Source organism: Chanos chanos, chromosome 8 (assembly GCF_902362185.1).
Source record: "Chanos chanos chromosome 8, fChaCha1.1, whole genome shotgun sequence".
Lineage (NCBI taxonomy): Eukaryota > Metazoa > Chordata > Actinopteri > Gonorynchiformes > Chanidae > Chanos > Chanos chanos.
Genome location: NC_044502.1, coordinates 30636282 through 30656706, shown reverse-complemented (window position 1 = coordinate 30656706; position 20425 = coordinate 30636282). Strand labels below are relative to the sequence as shown.

The window sequence follows — 20425 nt, the reverse complement described above, 5'->3', positions numbered from 1 at the left end:
CACAGTGGTGCCATGGGTAGCGCTAGCACCTCACAGCAAGAAGGTCCTGGGTTTGATTCCCAGCCAGGCGTTCAGGGTCCTTTCTGCATGTTCTTCCCTCTGGTTTCCGCCCAAAGTCAGGCAAACTGTATATACTAAATTACCCCTAGGTGTGACTCTGTGATGGACTGGTGACTGGTGACCAGTGCAGGGTGTGTAATTAGGATAAGCGACTTAGAAAATGAATGATTGGTAGGAAGCCCCCTGCTGGTCATAATGCCCTGACACCCTGGGCTAACAATCTTTGGATGAAATTTCATGAAATAGTCAGTGAGCAATGGCAGTAATTAGCCACCTTCCTGATGGATTTGCAAGTGTGGCACTTCTGCAGGTGAGCTGACATCATGAATGGGATTAAATTGCATTAATTTTTCTGTACCTGTGACAGAATGTTTTGCATTTGTTATTACACTGACTATATCTTTGGGCTGTATCTGTCCTGTTATAACTGACAATTTCGGTGAAACAAGTAGAGGGAAGAAACTTTAAATTCTCTAATCCATGGCGGTTACATTGCCTTTTTTAACAAACATCAAACAAATATTGCTTTGCTTTTATGTTGTAGACATATTATGCTTTTATTGTTGTAGATACTTTGGTCTAACGCATTTTTAATGTAGATAAAAACCTGTTCGCAAAGCTTAGAATCAGAGAGGTTATTTCCTCTTGTGTCTCTTACATTTTTATTGATGAGATATATAATGGAATTTATCTTAACAATTAACAGTTAAGGTATAGTATATACGCCATAATGTAATATGCTCAGTATAACCTCCTCTCCAAATTGTGCTAGTTTTGTCCTCATAAAATGTGCTGAGGAGAACATAGAGCATTTTGACAGTGAGGCATTTGTACTGTCCTACACAGTCTTTATGCTGATGGTTGTCTTAAGTATTTGCACTCCTAGGAAGAATAAATACCTATGTTGATGTAGCTATGTTGATGTGTCGTGGTCTGAAATCCACTTGTACAAAGGGAGGTTTCCAGCTTATAATGTCATTGAATAACAGTTGTTTCCATCCCTAATGAAGAAAGAGCAAAGGAAGTTAAAGGCCTTGACATGAATCATGTCACACCTCCAATGGAGAGAGCAGTGAGCACGTGGTGATGGGTCCAATCTAGTACATTCAGATTAAAGATTGTCATTCAGGACAGAACTCTTACCTGAAGGGGAATCCTGTTCAGTTCAAGCATGTTAGTGAATCAAAAAAGGTGAGAGGTTGTGTAGCAGTAACCATTTTTACTATGGCAAAAACCAGAAACGCGAGAGAAGGAGAACAGAGAACATCCGGGGCACAGGGTTAACATAACAACCAGTGGCACTCCTGGCGCTGGGCTAAACCGGACTAAGCACGCATTGTGTTACTCTGCCTCCACATCAGTAATTTCATCACATCTGTATCAGTGCACAGCACTATATACTACACAGGTGGGCATACAACCAGCATAATTTTTATGTTTACATGTATTTTTTCTTTCTTTTTTTTTAAAATTTATACAGCATTTTTTTTGGTCGTATGTATGGATGGTTGTAAGTCGCATAGGTCGTATGTCGGGGGGAGGCTGTATATTATATTCTTTCATAGGGCCGAACATTTCTACCACTCCCCTGCTTGGGAGTCTTCAGTCATGCAGGTCCTCCAACTAAAAAAATCCTTCAACAGCTCTGCAGAATAAGGCTGGGTTGGGAAGATGTCGTCCCATATTATAGTACTGTACTGCTCTTCTGAGTCACATTGGACATGAAACCACCTTTGTAGACAACTCAGTGGTGGGATGTGTTTAGAGGCATCGTGTTCAAGGAAGTTCATTTAACCAGTCTTTTGTGATATCCACTAAAACTTGGGCTCCTGTGAACACAACCCTGTGCTATCCAAGCTGCACCAAAGATTCTGGATCACTGGAGTGAGTGCAGCTGTTAGGAGAAGCCTTTGGAATTGTGTTATCTATGAGAAGTTAAATGGTACTGCAGGCCAGCATCAGATAGCAGATCTTCCTTAAGACAGCCTGAAGAAGCTGCTTTTGCTAACTTTGGTGTTATCTGCTTTGATTCCTCTGAAGTTAAATACTGAAGTGTTTTCAAGAAGTGCAATGTAATTGTCTCAAGCTTGGCTGTCCAAGCTGGTGGTATCATCTTTGGATACTGATTCATTCATTCGTGGATTTTGTTGCTTCCTAGCTAAAGGCGGTGTGCTCTCAGATTTTTGATTGTACTATAGAATAAATTTGTTAGACTTTGAAGACAACTCAGGGAAACAACCCAAGGATGGATTTGCTAAAAGATTGTTGCAGAATTGTTTGCACGTTCACCGACACAGGCAACATTGTAACCTCAGGTCTCCAAATACAGAACAATGCTAAAACATCATGCTTGGTGTCGTTTAACAGCTAGATTACCTCACAACTTTCATTTACATTTATGTTTACTCGTTTGACTAACACTTTTGTCCAAAGCAGTTTACAAGAAAGTATGGCAAATAAGCTTAAAGCCAAGAACCACTCCAAGGACAACGTATAAACAAAAGACTGCAACCACACAGAACAGACAGGGGGATTTATACACTGCAAAAGAAAGGGAAAACAAACTAAAAACAGGTGCAGTGCATAACTGAGTCATTTGCCCAGTCAGCTGGTGGTTCATAAGCCAGCAAAGTCAAGCATCAAATGGCTGAATCACTAGGAGGAGGCATTTAGGGCATGACACCCTTACACTTTTCACTACTTATGGATTCCTTAGCCATATCTCTGTATCAAAATCAAGACATCCAAGGCATAAGCAGAGCATGTACATAAAATGTGTCTTATGTGTCTTTATGCACTGTTAGGATATGGTACTAGTAGAGCTGGGAAAGGCACTGGTTTACACATGAGATGCTGGAGGATTCTCCCTACCTGAGTGTTATGGCCTGTTTAAGAAGGGAGTTGACAAGCTCTCGCAAGACAGAGGGCCTTGAGAACTCTTTAAAAGGTTTCACCACAAACTTATACAGCCTCCATATTGATCTATGTTGTTCCAAATTCCCTTCAATATTCCCTCTCAGCAGACACTTTTCTTTTGCTTAAATCATTTCTTTTCGTTATTTCGCCCACTCGTTGAATTGCCACCACCATCACTGATCTGCAAAGATACAGCTTGGGCTCGCCGATCCAGATTAAAGGACATCGTGGAGCCTGGAACTGGCTTCTGGAAACGCCACCCGCATTCCCCAGGTTAGGATGTGTAGTCCTCCTTTAGTGAAAATACTCACTACTCAAAATACTACGCATAAGCAAGCATACTCACACATGATATGCCACATATGGGGTGGTATCAGGTTAGGGGACAAGACTTAGCTAGCTTAGTTAATTTCCCTAGACTTTGAGTGTTTAGATGGGTACTAGTGAAGTGTCTCAGCTTTTCCCTTAACATGCGCCGAGCTAGTACAAAATGTTTTTATAACTTTCTTTTATGTTACAGTTAATATCTAATAAGGTTGTTAACATTTATAACATTCCTAAAACATTGTAGTGATCTTACTAGTACTGTCCAAAATATGAAACAAATTATTATAAATCATCTACAGTATTGGTATTAATACATGTTTTACAAACGTACCTGGAAATACTGGAATAAAATGTTTGAAAGGTTCCCGATTTGGAAAATGTTGCACAACAGTCTGCAGTATTGCTACAAACACAAAATATGTAAAATGTAAATGTAAAATATATGCTGAAACAAAGTTGACATGAAAATAACTGATGTGCACCTTTTCACTGCCTACCTCCCAGCAAATTTACATGTACATACATTTGTAATGGATAAGCTATGAAAAGTTTTCCTTGAAACTTTTTCGGAACATTTTTTGCATGTTAAAAAAGCAAACAAAAACAAAATACGTTCAAGCACAAACGGTACATTCTTGCAAAGTTAAATGCTCTGTTATCATAGCAGTGCAAAATAACATTGCTTGTAAGGTTGTGCAATGACATAAAAAGGTTTTCATGATGTTTCCCAGTGAGGCTGTTTTAACATTTTAAATATGTCTTTCTGAAACACTCTTGCCAGCTAATTTATATTGCCCCAAAGAGAACATTTGTGATATCACTCCCTGAAAAGTAAAGCTGGTTTTCTGTATGTTAGTATGTCTACCTACTTAACCTTCCTAGGCACGTAACCTTCTTTGGCGCTCTTGTAATGTGTACCAAATGTTTCCTTGTTTGGTGTATTTGACAGTATGTCCTAGTTTCAGTGCGACTTGGCACAGTAATTTCTGGGCATTCTTGCAATGTTTTTGAAATATTCTATTTTTTTTATCTGTTTCTTAAATCTGTTTGTTGAGTGTAGAGTCAGATAGAACCACATGGACTGACAGTTTGTTATATATGTCTTAGCTGTCAAATTTGGTCTTCTATACAGGAGAGGAGACTGATAAGCAACAAATAATCCAAGGAATTCACAACATACCATCACAGTTTGTATCATTTTAAAAGTCCTCTCAAACTATTTTGGATACCCTCATTTTATCTGAAAGGGGCTGTTGTCTCAACTCAGCCAAGTCAGTGGTATCCAAGTAGACATTCATCCAACCATCAGACAAAATAGTCAGTCAAAATAGCCATCACTACAGCAGAACATTTTCTCCACTCCATTCAGAAAGGAACAACATGGACGGAGACTTGTCAGAGTGAGTGACTTTTTAGACCAGCTTTCACAAACTAATAGAGATGCGTTACTGGTAATCAAGTAGCACCTCTATATGTTAAGTAAATGAATGACTGTTTTCTAAGAATAACGTGAAATCACTTTGAGATAAGCCTTTTGCTTCGACTTTAGGATGTGTAGCTGACTTGGTATTTATGTATTCTCTGATATTACAGATAGGAGTGCTGGCACAAAACCAGGGGCTTCTGTGAATTTCTTCATGCCTTGTTGTTAATACATTTTTGTTTGTTGCTGTATATTGGCAGTTACTGCTTCTTCTCACCTACTAGTTTATCCATGGTGTGTACCCTTGGGAATGTGCCACATGTGCAAACCCACACTGGATTCCCTGGATTCACCTACAACTGTGCAGATGCTGCATTGACACCAGGAGTCACTGAGGTGCAATGGCAGTGAGATGCTGAATGTAATCAGGTTTTTGCCTTAGCTCTTATCTGAAGCTTCCTTTTTAAGCAAATATCGTTAAGCAGCAGAAACTACCAGAGTTTAAACTTGGGGAATGTAAAATTAAAATAGAATAATAATAATAATAATAATAATAATAATAATAATAAATTTGTTCTATATTCAGTCATGGTTCTGAAAAGCAATATTACTGTTAAGGTGGATAAATGAGCACCAGAGATAAGAAATGGAGAGACTCCAGAACAGTAGCTCTGGGAGGCCAATGTGTGTCAAGAACAGAGATGTTTACCTGAACCCCATTTCAAATGGAGACTAAAGTGGCTGTAAAGCCATACAAAAACATGCCTAGATCATATTCACCAATGGGATATACAGGTTGAACAGGTTTTTAAACTTGTGTCTTACTTTCGAAAGCTAGTGCAATTTCTATAAACACTGAGGCATCTTTTCATAAATGGAATAACCTACATTAATCTTTCCTCATTCTTGTCAATACATTTTTAAGAACTGCAAAAATTTTTATAAAGTATGGAGGATGCCTGAATGTGAGTCAAGGCAAAAATCAGAGACAGTAGAGAGCTGACCTGTCCTTATTCATAAATTTATTTTGATGTAAGTTAATTAATTAATTCATCAATTCCAATTCAAATGAGGAAAGGGAACTTGAAGTAGAATTGAAAAAAAAAAACACTGAGAAAGTTAACTCAGAACAAGTAGTAAACCTCCTAACAGAAGAGCCCTATGGCTTTGTTTTGCTAGGGGAATGAAGCCACAGGGCTCTTCTATTAGGAGGTTTACTACTTGTTCTGAGTTAAACTCTGAGTTTTCATTAAACCTCCTTTCTGGAACACCCCCCAGGACTTTATTTGGAAACAGGGCAGGGTACAAACGTGAACCAGGCAGGATACAAACAGAGCATGGAGAACAGACTTGACTGACAGACTAGATAGGTTTCACCACAGGAACTTGAAACAGACTTAAAGACTTTAGTGTATGCTTTCAAAAGAGTAGAATTGCAAGGGAGAACTAAAACACGGGATACAAATAGGGGAATAAATCAGGCTTAACGAGGTGGAGACAGGTGAGGGAGATGATAAGGGTGATTGACCCTTAGTGATTGGTAATCAGGCTGGTCATTAGTAGATTGACGATGCTGAGCACTGAATGGTTGAAACTTGAGGGGGGGGGGGCAAGGTCGTTACAGGATCATGAGACTGATTCCATGAAATTCAGCATATTTACTCTTGGTGGGGAGTTACCATGGATGCACAATATGCTGTTTTTTTTTTTTTTTTATTGCAGATAGCCCCTCTCCTGGTTGTAAAACTTGAAATTTCATTTCAGGAAATTTCATCTAATTGAATTTTTTCCTGTGATTCAAATTCAAAATATGTGTCCTAGTCTAGTTTTTTTTTTCTTTCTGCAACCACTTCAGCAGTTATTTCAATTTTTCTGTTATGAATCAGTACCATTGCTTTGCGCTGCATTTGATGTTGCATGAGCTCATTTTCAGCATTTAGAAGCTCCCCATAGAGAAATGATAATGATTTATGGTCTTTTCAGGAAATTCAATTAACACAAATGTAACTGCATATTTCTGGTACTTCATGTATTAGATGTTTCTGTCTCATTTTTCAAGTAATTGCTAACTATGTAAAGCAGATATGACGTCGTTTCTGCCCCCTAGTGTTCATATACATCATTGCAGTCTGGTGCCATAGATTTATTGTCACACTGTCATAAGCTACGTATTGCCTGAGTGCACCACTACAGCAGTGACAGTCAGCTCCAGTGATCAGAAAGCCCTTAGTTACATACTCACCATTTTGGTGTAATACAATGAAGCATTGCATTTTATAGATGCATTAAACTGTTATGCATGTGGTTATTGGATTGCAGTTTTCTCAGTTGCTCAGCTGTGTTGCTCAGTTGCTCAGTATGATCAGCTACTACCATAAATAGCATTTTGAACCAGCTGTAACTGGAAACCATAAATAGATATATCTCTCTTGTGCTTAGTGTATCAAACAGGAAATTACAGCTTTAATTGATAAAACTACACTGTATGTTCAGCTAACATAGAGAGTTCCTGGTGGCCTTCAGAGTAAATCAAGAAACCACAATTGTGTATAAGTTAAACATATGTTGATCTTTTGTTGAATTGTTAAATAGTCAAAGGCTACTGCCAAGAAACATTTGTTGCTTGTTTTGTCTCATTTTGAAACCTTTTTGAAAACACTTCAATTCTGATATGTGTCGCATACATACTTGAGCTTGAAGTTTTATACAATCCTGGATCCGTTTCAGCCCTGCAATTTTAATGTTCAAAAATGTTGGTGAAATTGCCAGGTTGTTGAACTCAGGGGTGAATCAGTCAGGTGCATGCCAATGCTGATGCAAGGAACTGGAAGGTCAAATGTGAAAATGCTTCCTCTGGGTATTTTACAACTCCTGTTACAATATTCTTGAATTCCTGCCTAACAGCCACAATAAAACAAAATGAACAGAGGCACGAAAGAGAGTAAAATGAATGAATGAATTGTTATAACACATGGTATTCTGCACCGAAAGTGTCAAGCATGACCAGTGAAAACGTGTAAGGTTGAAATATCACTCCTTGTTTCATGTAACACACTGCTTTGGGTCAGTAAAATGAAGATTCTGTGATTGTTAGTAGAGAGGTCATTTACTTCCATGACCTCTGACACATCGTTCAAACACCTTTGTGTCTATGGGTATAGCTTCTGGTGTTTATCTTTAGCATAAATGTCACTATGGGAAGTCACTGATTGTAATCTCAACTGTAGTAGAATGACATGAACGTGATAACCCCCAGTCCTAGCAGGTGAAGTATGTGTAAGAGTAAATATCATAAAATGCCACTGAGGGGAATGAACTGATGGCCATGTACTGCCCAGCTTTGATGTCCTCAAGCAGATAGTCAAGGTATTACCATTCCAGACCAACCAATGGATTTTAATTTTGTGATACAGTCATCAGTCATTGGGGACATGATGAAAACAGCTCATATGAAGGATTCTGTATAATAAAGGCATATGACATATATGTGATAAATTTTAAAATGATTTTCTATACAAGAATGAGAGGGAAATAGATTCTCTCTCGACAGGCAATTTGAAAAGCCGTACAAAAATGGAATGAGTTGTGTCATTCATCTCTTTTTGTGTGCTCTTCAGGGAACCCGTCAAATGTAATCGTATAGCCTACATAGTTCTCTCAAAGCCGCTGTCGTATTCACTATCCGAGACACAGTCCTTTTAAGTTTTGTACTTGTCTGGGTGGCGTCATAGTCCCACAGACGTGACCTGAACTTCACCAAATGCGCACTGGTCTTGACTGTATTTACTACGTATTCACATTGTGCCCCTTCCACTCAGTAAAGAAATAGGAAAGTAAAGCAGTATCCAGACTCTCTGTGTCATTTTAACCCATTGACAGTTTTTGAAGTTTCGTAGCTTGTTATGGGTAAGCTACTTTATTGCCTTTACCGTCGAAGCGGACAAGCCCATTCAAAGTTCTCTACTTTGGACTAAAGCTGTGCTCTGTGATGATTCACCTGCCTGAAATATTAACCGAAGTCTTATCAGGCAGAGCACCTCATATAGATTCCCATTAAGAAGAAAACAGGGGGGAGACATTTTTTAAAATGATTTTCTCTCAAACTGGTGGGTCGTTTTCATTTCAACCTGTTATCGATATAATTGCGATTAGTCTCGATGTTGATGAAATGCCGTTACGATCTGGCCGAGCGAGGAAAAGCAATTAACAATTCATCGTGGAGGGGGTGGCTCCACATACAAATTAACGTGACCCAACAATGTAGCCTTGTAATAAACTTCTCTCAGTCTTCAGTGCCCGTCGAAGCTTAAAGACAGATCATTTTGGCTTTGTGCCTCTCACATTATCTTAAGTCTCCAGGCTGAGGAGGGGACTATATTTCACCTTTGTGTGCTCTCTTTGGATCACATAATTTGATAACTGGACATTGAAAATAATCCAAGAAACTGAAGATGGATGATCTGAATAGCACTGTCCACCCCAGCTGTTTACAGGAACCTCCGCTGGCTATCGAAGTCATAAATCGTGAGTAACCTACATTTAATTATCAGCATACATACCGAGAAGTCTTAAGCATGTTGCATGATTTGAGAGAAGTTTGTCAATGTTTATTAACAGGCACGTGAGTGGTAAAAGCTAAAATCATTTATGAAGGTAAGGCACACAGGTTGTCTCGTTGTCACTGTTTAAGAGACTGGAAACGTATTCACAATTCCTCAGTGCTGATTTTCCTTTTGGCTTTGCTCTACAGAACGCAAATGAGTTAACATTAAACCTACACAGTCAAGGCTTGTTCTGTATGTAGAAAAACACAAGGACACGTGGGGAAAAGCGACTGTTAAAGACCGAGCCGGAAACTTAAATACAAGAAGTACACATTCTGCTGCAGCTTCTTATAAGGTGTTTCATCAGATGTAACTCTGAAAAATGACTTGTCTAAAGACTGTAAAGCAATATTTCCTTACACATTAGACCAAAGACCAAGATGACATAGTACTAGTCTGATCTATAACCGAAAGGGCTAAACAAAGGATTTCTTATGTTCTAGTGTTTATTTTACTTTGTGTTTAAATATGTATGAATTCAGAAATACAAATTTGTCAACACACATGTTTCTACTTGTTTCTACAAAAATGACTACTGAAGCTGTAATTGATTGTGTACAGTTTATGTGCTGAAATGATGACGCAGCAACAATACACAAAATTGCCTTTTAGAAATATCTGTTCTTTTTCTTCTAATACAGCACACAGTACATGATACATGTAGACATAAACTTGAGCTCTTGTACAATCCCAGGTCAGTTCAAGCTTGTCTTTTTATTGTTCACAAATGCTGGCAAAGGTGCCAGGTCGTTGAACTCAGAGGTGGATCAGTCAAGTGTAAACCAAAGTTAATATTAGGGGTTGGGAGGACAGACCGGAAAATGCCTCATATGTCTATTTTGCATCTCTTGTAAATCAACTATTCTTTAACTGCTGAGTGCCACAACTAAGCAAAAAGGAAGGAGTAAAATGAAAGTCAAATTTTCATAACATACATTATTTTGGACTCTAAGTGTTTGGTACAGACAGTGAAAACATAAGTAGCAAAACTTCACTCAGAATTTTTCTTGTTGTTTAGATGAGGTCTCTCACTTCCATGGTCTTGGGCACCTCATTCAAATGTCTGTGTGTTTTTGTTAAGCTTCTGATTTCCTCTTTCCATATTACAAAATGACATGCTTCATAATTTTGTTGAAAGTTGAGTTAACTTAAAATTTGCTGCAGACAGACTCTTAGAATCAACTCAGATAATACAAGGTTTAAAAATTATTTTAAGCATGTCACTAAACACCAGCATATATATTAAATATGCTTTTAAGTGATGTTAGCTTTTTTCTGTAATTACTGACTACAGATACCCTCATCATGTTGTTATTTATTGTCTTATTACAATTAGTGGACTTAAGTGGTTATTATAGATTACCAAAAAACTCAAAAACATTTACAAAATCCTTTTTGGACTGTCTCACACCCATAATCACAATAGTATCTGAGCCTCAGAATAGCTCCCAAAGAAAGTGTGAATTAGTCATACCTTCCATTTTAACCTATAGAAATATCCCATTTTCTCCCAATTTGAAAGTCCCATTACCCATTACAAGTGATGTAATATTGTCAGGTGATGCAACATGCTTGGATGCCGAATATTGTTGTTGTAACTGATGGTGACCACCACTGAGTGGACTGGAGAGAGGAATCCTGACCATTGTATATGATACCCCCGACTGTTACTGCGAACCCCCTTAAACACTAAACTACAATTCAAATTATTAAGAGTTACCCTGAAAATGATTATGTTGTCAACTAAAATGAATATATTTTATGAGTGAAATGCATTACATCTCTCTCTCTCTCTCTCTGTCTCTCACACAGGACTTGATCTGTTTGGAATTGTGTTATACTCCATTTTCACATTCATGTCCAGTGTGTGTTTTCTGTTGTACCTGGAGGAGTGTGTGTATGTCTACAGAAAAGTCCCTCCCCCTAAGAAGACCACCATCATGTGGGTCAATGGTTCTGCTCCAGTAAGAGTTTCTCCTGTAGATCAACACTGTCCAGCTTTGGTTATCTCACGGTGAAAACTTTGCCTAAGCAAAAGTCTGATTTCATATAATGAATTGGAACAATAATGGTCAGCCTTTTAAGTTTTAATGCTTCAGCTAGGTATACTGTACATCACAACTGTATAACAGTATACAGAAAATAAATTTTCAACCACAGTTTAAAAATGTAACAAGAGAGTGATTTTAAATACTAAAGACCTAAGTGTTAGTCATATATGATGTGAGACAAATAGGATAAAAACATGATGAGAGAATGGTTTTAAATACCTATAGCACAGGTCTTAGTCAGATATCACATAAGGCAAATACCATAGTAGGTCTCACACAGTGTCTCAGGAGTGTTCTCCTCCTGCCCTTCAGGTCATTGCCACTATGTCCTGCTTGGGAATGTGGATCCCAAGAGCCACGATGTTCACAGATATGACCTCCAACTCGTAAGTTAGACACAGATGACACACCTAGTTATTATAGTTGATGTTGAAATTTGAAGTAGATATGTATCTCCACTGTTCACTGTGGCTGTGTTCACACACACACACACACACACAGACATATAGTTTCTACTGAAACGAAGGGAAGATGTCAATGCCCTGTCAACTGTAATGAGTAACTTACACTATGGCCATAACAAAGCATTTTCTTTCATCATGCTGAAAGGATGGAGCAGCACGGTTTAACCACTCTTTTAATCATTACTCTGTTTTAAAGTTCGTGGAAGAGTTCATTGTCATCTTGTGTGTGTGTGTGTGTGTGTGTGTGTGTGTGTGTGTGTGTGTGTCTCTGTGTGTGTATGTGTGTGTAGGTATTTTGCAGTGGTGATCTACAAGTTTTTGACACTCATGCTGCAAGAGCTCGGAGGGGATGAGATGTTTCTTAGACGTAACAAGAATAATAAGTTTCGAATCAGTACTGGACCATGCTGCTGCTGCTGCCCCTGCCTGCCATTTGTGCCAGTTACTCGGTAATCAGGACAGATGTCTGTTCACGCCTGACACAGCTGACTCAACTTTCATGTCCACAATTTTTTGGCATTACATTTGTGCATCATTCATGCATTTACTCTCTATAGCAATACAATCTTGTTGCCTATGTATGTCACAATCTATATATTGTAGGTGATGTTGGAGGGATGAGTGTAATTTAAGCATTACTCGTTATAAGTTTGGGAGTCCTCAGACAGCCAACTCAGTGAGACATTTACTAACGATGTCAGTTCTTGGAGTTTGTAGAGCTGGTATGACATAAGACATACAAAATCACGCAGATAAAGTTTTAAATTAAATTAAATTGAATTTTTTAATTTTAATGTCCAGTATCATTTTAATGGTATACACAGAAAACAGCAATAAAGGGATAGAAATGACAGACAAAAGAAAAGCAGGTAAAATTAATTATTTGGAACATTAGACTTAACCAGACAATCAAGACAGAGGCAACACATTATGAAATGAACAGTGGTACACTGCAGAATGTGGAACAGACTTATTATGGAGTGAGTCTTCGTGTTGCGAGTTGATCAGAGTTTGCTGGCAAATCAGTAATAAAGAATAGCAGTTGCTCGGCTATGCAAGCCATGCAAGCCATTGTATGTAAATACCTGTTCCAAAGCTCATTGTTTCCTGCATTTGGAAAGGAGAGACACAGCCCAAAACAACATGTAACACATTTATTATACAGTGCAATTGAAGTTCACTATCTGACATGAAACATAGCAATTTGATGCACGTCTTGGTACATTATTTTAGCTCTTTGAACAGATTGGAGAGTTGATCCCTTCGTTACTCTTCGTGCTTTCTGTGTTTGATCCAGTCTTAGTGGAACCAGAGTCTCTACATCCCCGCAAGGCAGAAACACTTCATGCTTAGAACCAGAACAAGAACTCCTAGAACTTCTATATATTAAATCTTTTAAACTGTAAACAAATCATATACTTTAAACAATTTTATAGATCATTAAATCTGGTCACCCTGGACTCATTTTATACTGTAAATGTCTATAAATGATATCTATGTGCCACCAGAGGAGGATGGGCTCCCCCTGTTGAGTCTTGGTTCCTCCCAAGGCTTCCCCCTCCTTTTCACTTCATTAGGGAAATATTCCTTGCCACTTTCACCTTGGACTTGCTCCCTGAGGGTTTAGACACTGATCTCTGTAAAGCTGCTTTGAGATCCTTTTTGAACATAAAAAGCACTATACAAATAAACTTGACCGTGAATTTGAACTTATTTCACGATTGCATGTTGATTCCAATTCAGCATTCAGTCAGTTGAATGTTATGACATGGTTCATCAGCTCATCATGCTGTGACCTTTTTTGATAGCCTTTGAAAATGTTCAATTCCAATATCTGTCTTGGACCGATGTGTGAAGACACAAATGATTGGTGCTGGCATTGTGGACGAGGCTATACCTATGTCTCATACAATACTGATATTCACATTCATCTGGATTAACCTTTGTGTTCTTTATGGAGATATTATATGTTGATATTAATTCTCAAGTAGAGATTTATCAGTCCTCTTTATGACAGGTTGAAAATGTAAGGAGTCATTAAGGTGTCGCGTTCTGTTTGTGTCCAGACGTCTGCTGTTCTGGCTGAAGGTCGGGTCTCTTCAGTATGCGATTCTAAAGACTGCTCTCTCTGTCTTCTCAATCGTGCTTTGGACCAATGGGAACTTTGACCTTTCTGATGTGAGTAATCCTTCATGCTTGCCCCCATGCGGCCTGCTGAACATTTCCACAAACACAGACAAAGTTTTTGGGACCTTCATGTTTAGTTATTCTCACTGAGAGATAAGCATGTTGCCTTACCCTTGAAATGTCAGAAGAACTACATGGCCCATCATGCATCATTGTCTCCCATGTTTTTCTTGTAAATAGCTGGAAATCACTGGTGCAGCAATCTGGATAAACCCATTCATTGGCGTACTCACCATCACGTCCCTCTGGCCCGTTGCCATTGTTTTCATGAATACACGGAACACGCTACGCAGCCTCAAAATAATTCCTAAATATGCCATGTATCAGGTAAGTCTGCACATCAACCTCAATTCAGAGAATCAACACTTAGTTAGAGTTGTGCTTCTAAAATCTGATTGGACAAATTTCAGAGCTTCACCATCCAGGTTTGTGAATATATACTTGACCACAAATGAAAGCGATGTGGATAGATTGTTTGGTCAAGACATTACATTGGTCACAGTCAGCAGGCGATTTGTAGGGGGATGAGGGGGGATGCAATCCCCCTTGTTAGCAAAATTATTAAAATGCATCTGCCTTGTTAACCTGCCACCCCCTACATACTCTACAGAGTAGTATCAGTGACCACTGGGCCATCCCCCCTGTCGGTCATTGGGCTATCCATCCCCTCTGTTAAAAAATAAGAAATCACCAGCTGGTCACAGTGAATGCTAATGTGCTTACTGTCTGTGCTATTTTATTGTCATTGACTCATGCACTTGAGACTTACAAAGGCTGATTGCTTATAGCTGCATTATAGCAAACACAACAAAGTGTTTCCATTTGGGTGAATTGTCTGGAGGATATATGCACAGCTTGGGGCTGTAGGATGCCTTGAGGTCACAAAGTGATACAATTGAGGTTGAAATTTTTGCACACTGATACATAGATGAGGATCATAGTTTCTCCTACATGTTCTTGTGAATGGACAAGTCCCATAACTGTAGGTAATGCATAGATACACAGGTTTGAATATTTACAAAGAAGCCCGGACAAGATACCCGATAGGATGAACACTTGCTATGTCTGCATAGTCAAACACAGATGTCCATAACTGGATGGATGAGATGTCAGGAGATACTCTTGTCTGTGCCAAGTGGCACTACAGAGAGTGGACAATGTGCTGCATGATCATAGATCAATGCAAAACATGCACATGAAGTTCCATCAAAATCTGTCAATGATTGAATGCAGATACAGCTCACTCCCTTTTTGGTTATGCTGCTGCAAATGTTCATTAGCCAATGGTGGCAATAACAGCTTATCTAATACAGTAAGGTTTTCCTTAATTAGTTGGTCATATGTACCTGCTTACTGCCATATCAAGGAAAGCACTATTCATATTTTCTGTGGTTAGAGATCTAGGCAGATGAAGCAGTTTGATTTCTCTTGTATATGCAATGGTTATTTCAAATCGAAGCATTGAACTTGCTGGAACTGTATTGTTTTGCTTTTGTCTTTCTTGATTATTTTTCTAAGCTAACGTGACTTAACAGCCACGTTCTAAGAATGTGACTCTTAAGTTGAAGAGTTGTAAATTTTGACAGGTATAATCCTATAAAATGTTATGCCCGTTAACTACACAGGTTACACAATGCACCTGGACTGAAGAGCAAATTAGACTTAGAATGAATCACATTTCTTCAATAAAACATCCAACATTAAGGCCTGCACAATACACACGTTTTGTGGGCGTGGCCCATTGTCTCATTAAAGCAAAAACATGCACAAATTTCAACCCTGAGTGTATCAGTCTATGTTTGACTGACAGTTCTAACATGCAGATTTATCAGCGTCTATGGGCCACTTTGCAACTCTAGCTTTCGTATAAAATTTCTTGTTCACCTGTTAATGTATTTCAAGTAACCATGTGTGTGTGTCTGTCTGTCTGTCTGTCTGTCTGTGCAGCTGGTTCTGGTTCTGAGTCAGCTGCAGGCAGCTATCATCAGTATCCTGTCTCTGGACGGCACCATTGCCTGCTCTCCACCTTTCTCCTCTTCTGCCCGTGGCTCCAGTGAGTCTATTCTTACAGCGTGGAACACCTTCCTGTCATGACATATAAAAATCTTCATTCCAATTGTAATTTAGTTGTGAAATTGTCTTTATGTTTGTCTGAGAAAGTAGTCCCAATTGTCGCCGTATTCTAGTAGGAAAACTTGTAAAATTGTAGGATTGATCATTTTGAACCAGAGCCAAATGGAGTTACTTATAGAATATTTTTTTACTGTCCTTCGTTATGTTGTTCAGTAAATCTGAAAGAGTTGAATACAAAAATGACAACTCTACCAGATAAGTAGGTGTTGAATTTTTGTATAGATATATATTTTTGGTATTTGTCTTATATCTCTGTGTATTTTCTGCAGTGTTGAGTCAGCAGCTGATGATCATAGAGATGTTCATCATCACTCTGGTGACCAGGCTCCTGTATAGACGTACTTATGATCCTCTCCCCATGGACATCACTGAGAATGACAATGCACATAACACCCACATCAGCCTGACTGCCAGCCCAGCACAAGAAGACACCGTCTGAGAGAGAGAGAGACAGAGAGACAAAAAACAGAGAAAAAATTTGTTTAACAAAAAAGTGTTTCATATTTACATATTGATATAACAGTATATAATGTTGATGGGTGAATGTGTGTATGTGTTTGTACTGCTGCCTGAAAATGGAACATTAGTTCTGTAGGATCAAACAAATGCTTCATCTGTGTTTAGCTGTTTAGTGATTTATGCAATGATCTTAAAGACCCGACTATAATCTGAAAATGAAAGTATAGAGACTGATGTTGACATTTTCCTTAAACGGACCAATAGTTCTGTTTCTGAATGTAAGTTCATGGGAAAAAGCCCTGCTTTGGGCATAGGTGCTAAACGCTAGTTTAGAATATTAGGAGTTGCTGTGCTCTAGAATTAATGAACTTTTGATGGACTGATATCTCAGCAATGAATGTATGAAACCTATCACGGAGAAGAGCTTTTTGGAGCATAGTCCTACTTATAGAGATTAGTGTATCTGGCCACATTGTTTTGATTAAGTAACATCACCACTGAAGTCAGGTCAGGTCACTGTATTGTGCAGCAATGACAATGTGTAAGTGTATTAGTGAGGGACAAAGTTTGCTTTGAGTTTGAATAACTGTATTTATATACATGTGAGTAAAATTCTTCCTGACTTATAGGATGCTATTAGTATTTGTTCTAGAATTCATACACCCCTGTTTAGTGTGTGTGTGTGTGTGTGTTACCCTCTCCTGACCCTGTACCTACAGCATTTTTTAAGCGGGCGTTCGACAGTGTTTTAAATCCCAGATGCCTTCAAAACAGCAGTTGTAAAACCCTTGCTAATGAAACCCAACCTAGGTGATAATGCCCTGATCAGCTATCGGCCAATGTCCAACCTTCCATTCATTAGTAAGAGGCTCGAAAAGATAGTTGCAGTGCAAATAAAGTCTTCTTAAAGAAAACAATATCCTGGAGGAATTACAATCAGGCTTCAGAACTTACCATAGCCCTGAAACTGCTCTTACAAAAATAATCAGCAACCTCAAACTAAACTCTGACGAAAATAAGGTCTCAGCTGTTGTTCTCTTAGACTTAAGCACAGCGTTTGATACGATCGACCATGATATCCTAATCAATAATCTTGAAAAGTTGGTTGGTCTTTCTGACTGTGTATTAAACTGGTTCAAAACATACATCAAAGGAAGAGAGTTTTACGTCAGTCTTGGAGATCATGTGTCTGAGAAACATGACATCTGTTTTGGGGTTGCACAAGGGAGCTGCCTTGGCCCATTATTATTCTCACTGTACACGCTGCCACTTGGTGACATCATTAGAGAGCCCAATGTATGTTTCCATAGTTATGTGGATGACACGCAACTGTACATCTCTGCTGAACCAAATGAGACTGCAGGTATAAACTCCATTAATACCTATCTTTTGGCAATAAATAAATGGATTAAATGGATTAAATCTGAGGTTACAAGTCTTGGTGTTATCTCAGATTCAGATCTAAGTTTCAAGTCCCACATTAACAAGGTGATGAAAACATCATATTTCCACCTCAGAAACATAGCTAAAGTATGACCATTTAAAAATCAGATAGGTGCTGATAAACTGATTCATGCCTTTATTTCAAGGTGACTTGATTACTGTAACGCACTATTTACTGGCTTCCCGGAAAAAAAACCCACTGAAAGCCTTCAGCTCATTCAAAACTCTGCAGCTCGGTTATTAACCAGAGCCAAGAGAGGAGAGCACTTTAGTCCAGTTTTAGGTGCTCTGAACTGGCTTCCTGTAACATTTAGAATTGATTTTAAGGTCCTCCTCCTTATGTACAAAACCATTAATGGGCTAGGACCAAGCTACATTGCTAACTCACTTGTTAACTATTTGGCTTCAAGAACACTGCAATCATCTGCTGCTGGTTTACTGGAGATTTTCAGCAACAGCCAAAAGAAAATTCAGGATGCAGCCTTTGTCAATTACACCCCAATGCTATGGAACACACTATCTAAAGATATCAGGGAAGCCAGCTCACTAAATATTTTTAAAAGAAAGCTTAAAATGTATCTGTTCACTTTAGCCTTTAACTAGCTATGACTTTCATGACACAGGCCTAAAATTCTTTTTTGCTCTTCTTCTGAACTGCTTTGCACTTATGCACTGCTGTACTTCTTTTAAAATATTGTATTTTACTTGATTTACTTTTATATTATTTTATTCCATCTTATGTTATGCACTCTGTGTATTCTATTTTCATCTTTATTTTCATCTTATTTTTCCATCTTATTTTACATTAATTATGGCATTCTATGTTCATTCCAGTGGCATTGTTAGGCCCAATCATTTGGGGCCATAGCCCCAAATATTTTAAGTCTAACGATTATAGCAAAACAGCTGAAAGAATGTGTAACAGAGCGGATCTAGACTTGCAGCGTCCGAAGGAGGGAGGAGTAAATCAAGCGCTACACCGCGCACACAAAGTCAGAGGATGCGTACCCAGATGAAAAGCTCCGGTTTTCTTAGCCCTGGACTCAGTCCCGGATCTTTTCTATAGCTAGAAATGCCCCTGGTTCATTCTATGTTTATTTTCATGTGAAGCACTCGGTGCATGTAATTTCTTATGTGCACCAAGCAGAAACCTCTTGCTTTTTCATGGTGGCTTAGTGGTTAGCACTGTTGCCTCAAAGCAAGAAGGCCCTGGGTTTGAATCCCAGCCTGCATTATCTCAATAATAATTCTCAATAAATCTCCTTTCTGTGTGGAGTTTGCATGTTCTCCCCGTGTTTGCGTAGGTTTCCTCTGGGTGCTCTGTTTTCCTCCCACCACAAAGGCTAAAATTAGTACCCCTGTTGGTGACCTTGACCAAGGCACTGGCAAAAAGACTTGGAGCTGGTCCCTGGGCAGCCCACTGCTCCTAGCTCGAAGTGTGTGTTGCTCACTGCTCTAGTATGCAGCATGCATGCATGCCCTCCCCTCTCTACATTGAAAAATACAGCTTGGAAAACATGCTCATGTACATGTGAATTCATACATGTACAACTTCATACATATGTGCATTTGCATATACACACATTTGGAATTGCCACTCGTTAACAAAAGTATTTCCCTCTATAAATTCTCTACAGAGAGGCACATTATAGGACGAGACATGGAATCACAACACAATCATAAAGTGAGAGCTTGTAAAGTCATGACTAAGGTTGAAATCTCTCTGATAATGAGTGAGCTTTGACCTTTTAGATGTCAGGTGATGGAAAGCAGTCAATCAAAAACATGCTTTAAATATCTTAAGAATCTGGATATAAAATGCAAATAATGGTGGACTATGAAGAATAAAATGTCTAAATGTATATATAAGAATAAAAGGTGGACAATAAAGGTGTACAATAAAAGATGGATACAATAAAGGTTTAAAATAAAAGGTGATACAAGAGCCAGATGATCACTGAAATTTTAAGCTGTGTCGGTATTTGATTTTTTGTAGCTGTATTTCTTTTGAAAATTCAGATATATCGATAATTACATGGTTATTACATTCCTCTTCTGCGTGGTAAGGAACTGTTTACTTGTACATGAGCCAATCAGAGTCGCCCTTTCTTACAATGCGTGACCCAGCAGCTCATTTCTGCTACCGCGATATCAGTATCTTAACTGACGTAAAATTCTTTGAATGCGCCATCAATAAATTAAAATGAACCACAAGGAAAGTGCTTTGTATTGCTATCCACTGTAAAAAAAAAAAAAAAGAAAAAAGAAAAAAAGAACGGGTTTGCATTTACAGAGCAGACTCTTGCTCCATCTGGTGGCTCAGGATAGCATCCAGGAAATACTGCTAGACAAAATGTT

At 38.6% G+C, this 20425-nt stretch overlaps 1 protein-coding gene across 1 annotated transcript; it reads left to right on the top strand.

Annotated features, from left to right (window-relative positions):
• The first annotated feature begins 9177 nt into the window (after positions 1-9177).
• On the top strand, positions 9178-16604 carry LOC115819562 (organic solute transporter subunit alpha-like). The gene is made up of 8 exons (XM_030783069.1): positions 9178-9250; positions 11143-11294; positions 11694-11767; positions 12136-12294; positions 13912-14023; positions 14213-14359; positions 15980-16085; positions 16435-16604. The coding sequence occupies exons 1-8, from the start codon at positions 9178-9180 to the stop codon at positions 16602-16604; spliced, it is 993 nt and encodes a 330-aa protein (XP_030638929.1).
• The last annotated feature ends 3821 nt before the right edge of the window (positions 16605-20425 follow it).

What these genes read in the sequence shown, in the direction of transcription:
- LOC115819562 (XM_030783069.1), top strand. Translation starts at nt 9,178, where the DNA reads ATGGATGATCTGAATAGCACTGTCCACCCCAGCTGTTTACAGGAACCT. An exon ending in GGAACTTTGACCTTTCTGAT is followed by an intron (nt 14,024 to 14,212) that starts GTGAGTAATCCT and finishes TCTTGTAAATAG; the next exon opens with CTGGAAATCACTGGTGCAGC. An exon ending in CTAAATATGCCATGTATCAG is followed by an intron (nt 14,360 to 15,979) that starts GTAAGTCTGCAC and finishes CTGTCTGTGCAG; the next exon opens with CTGGTTCTGGTTCTGAGTCA.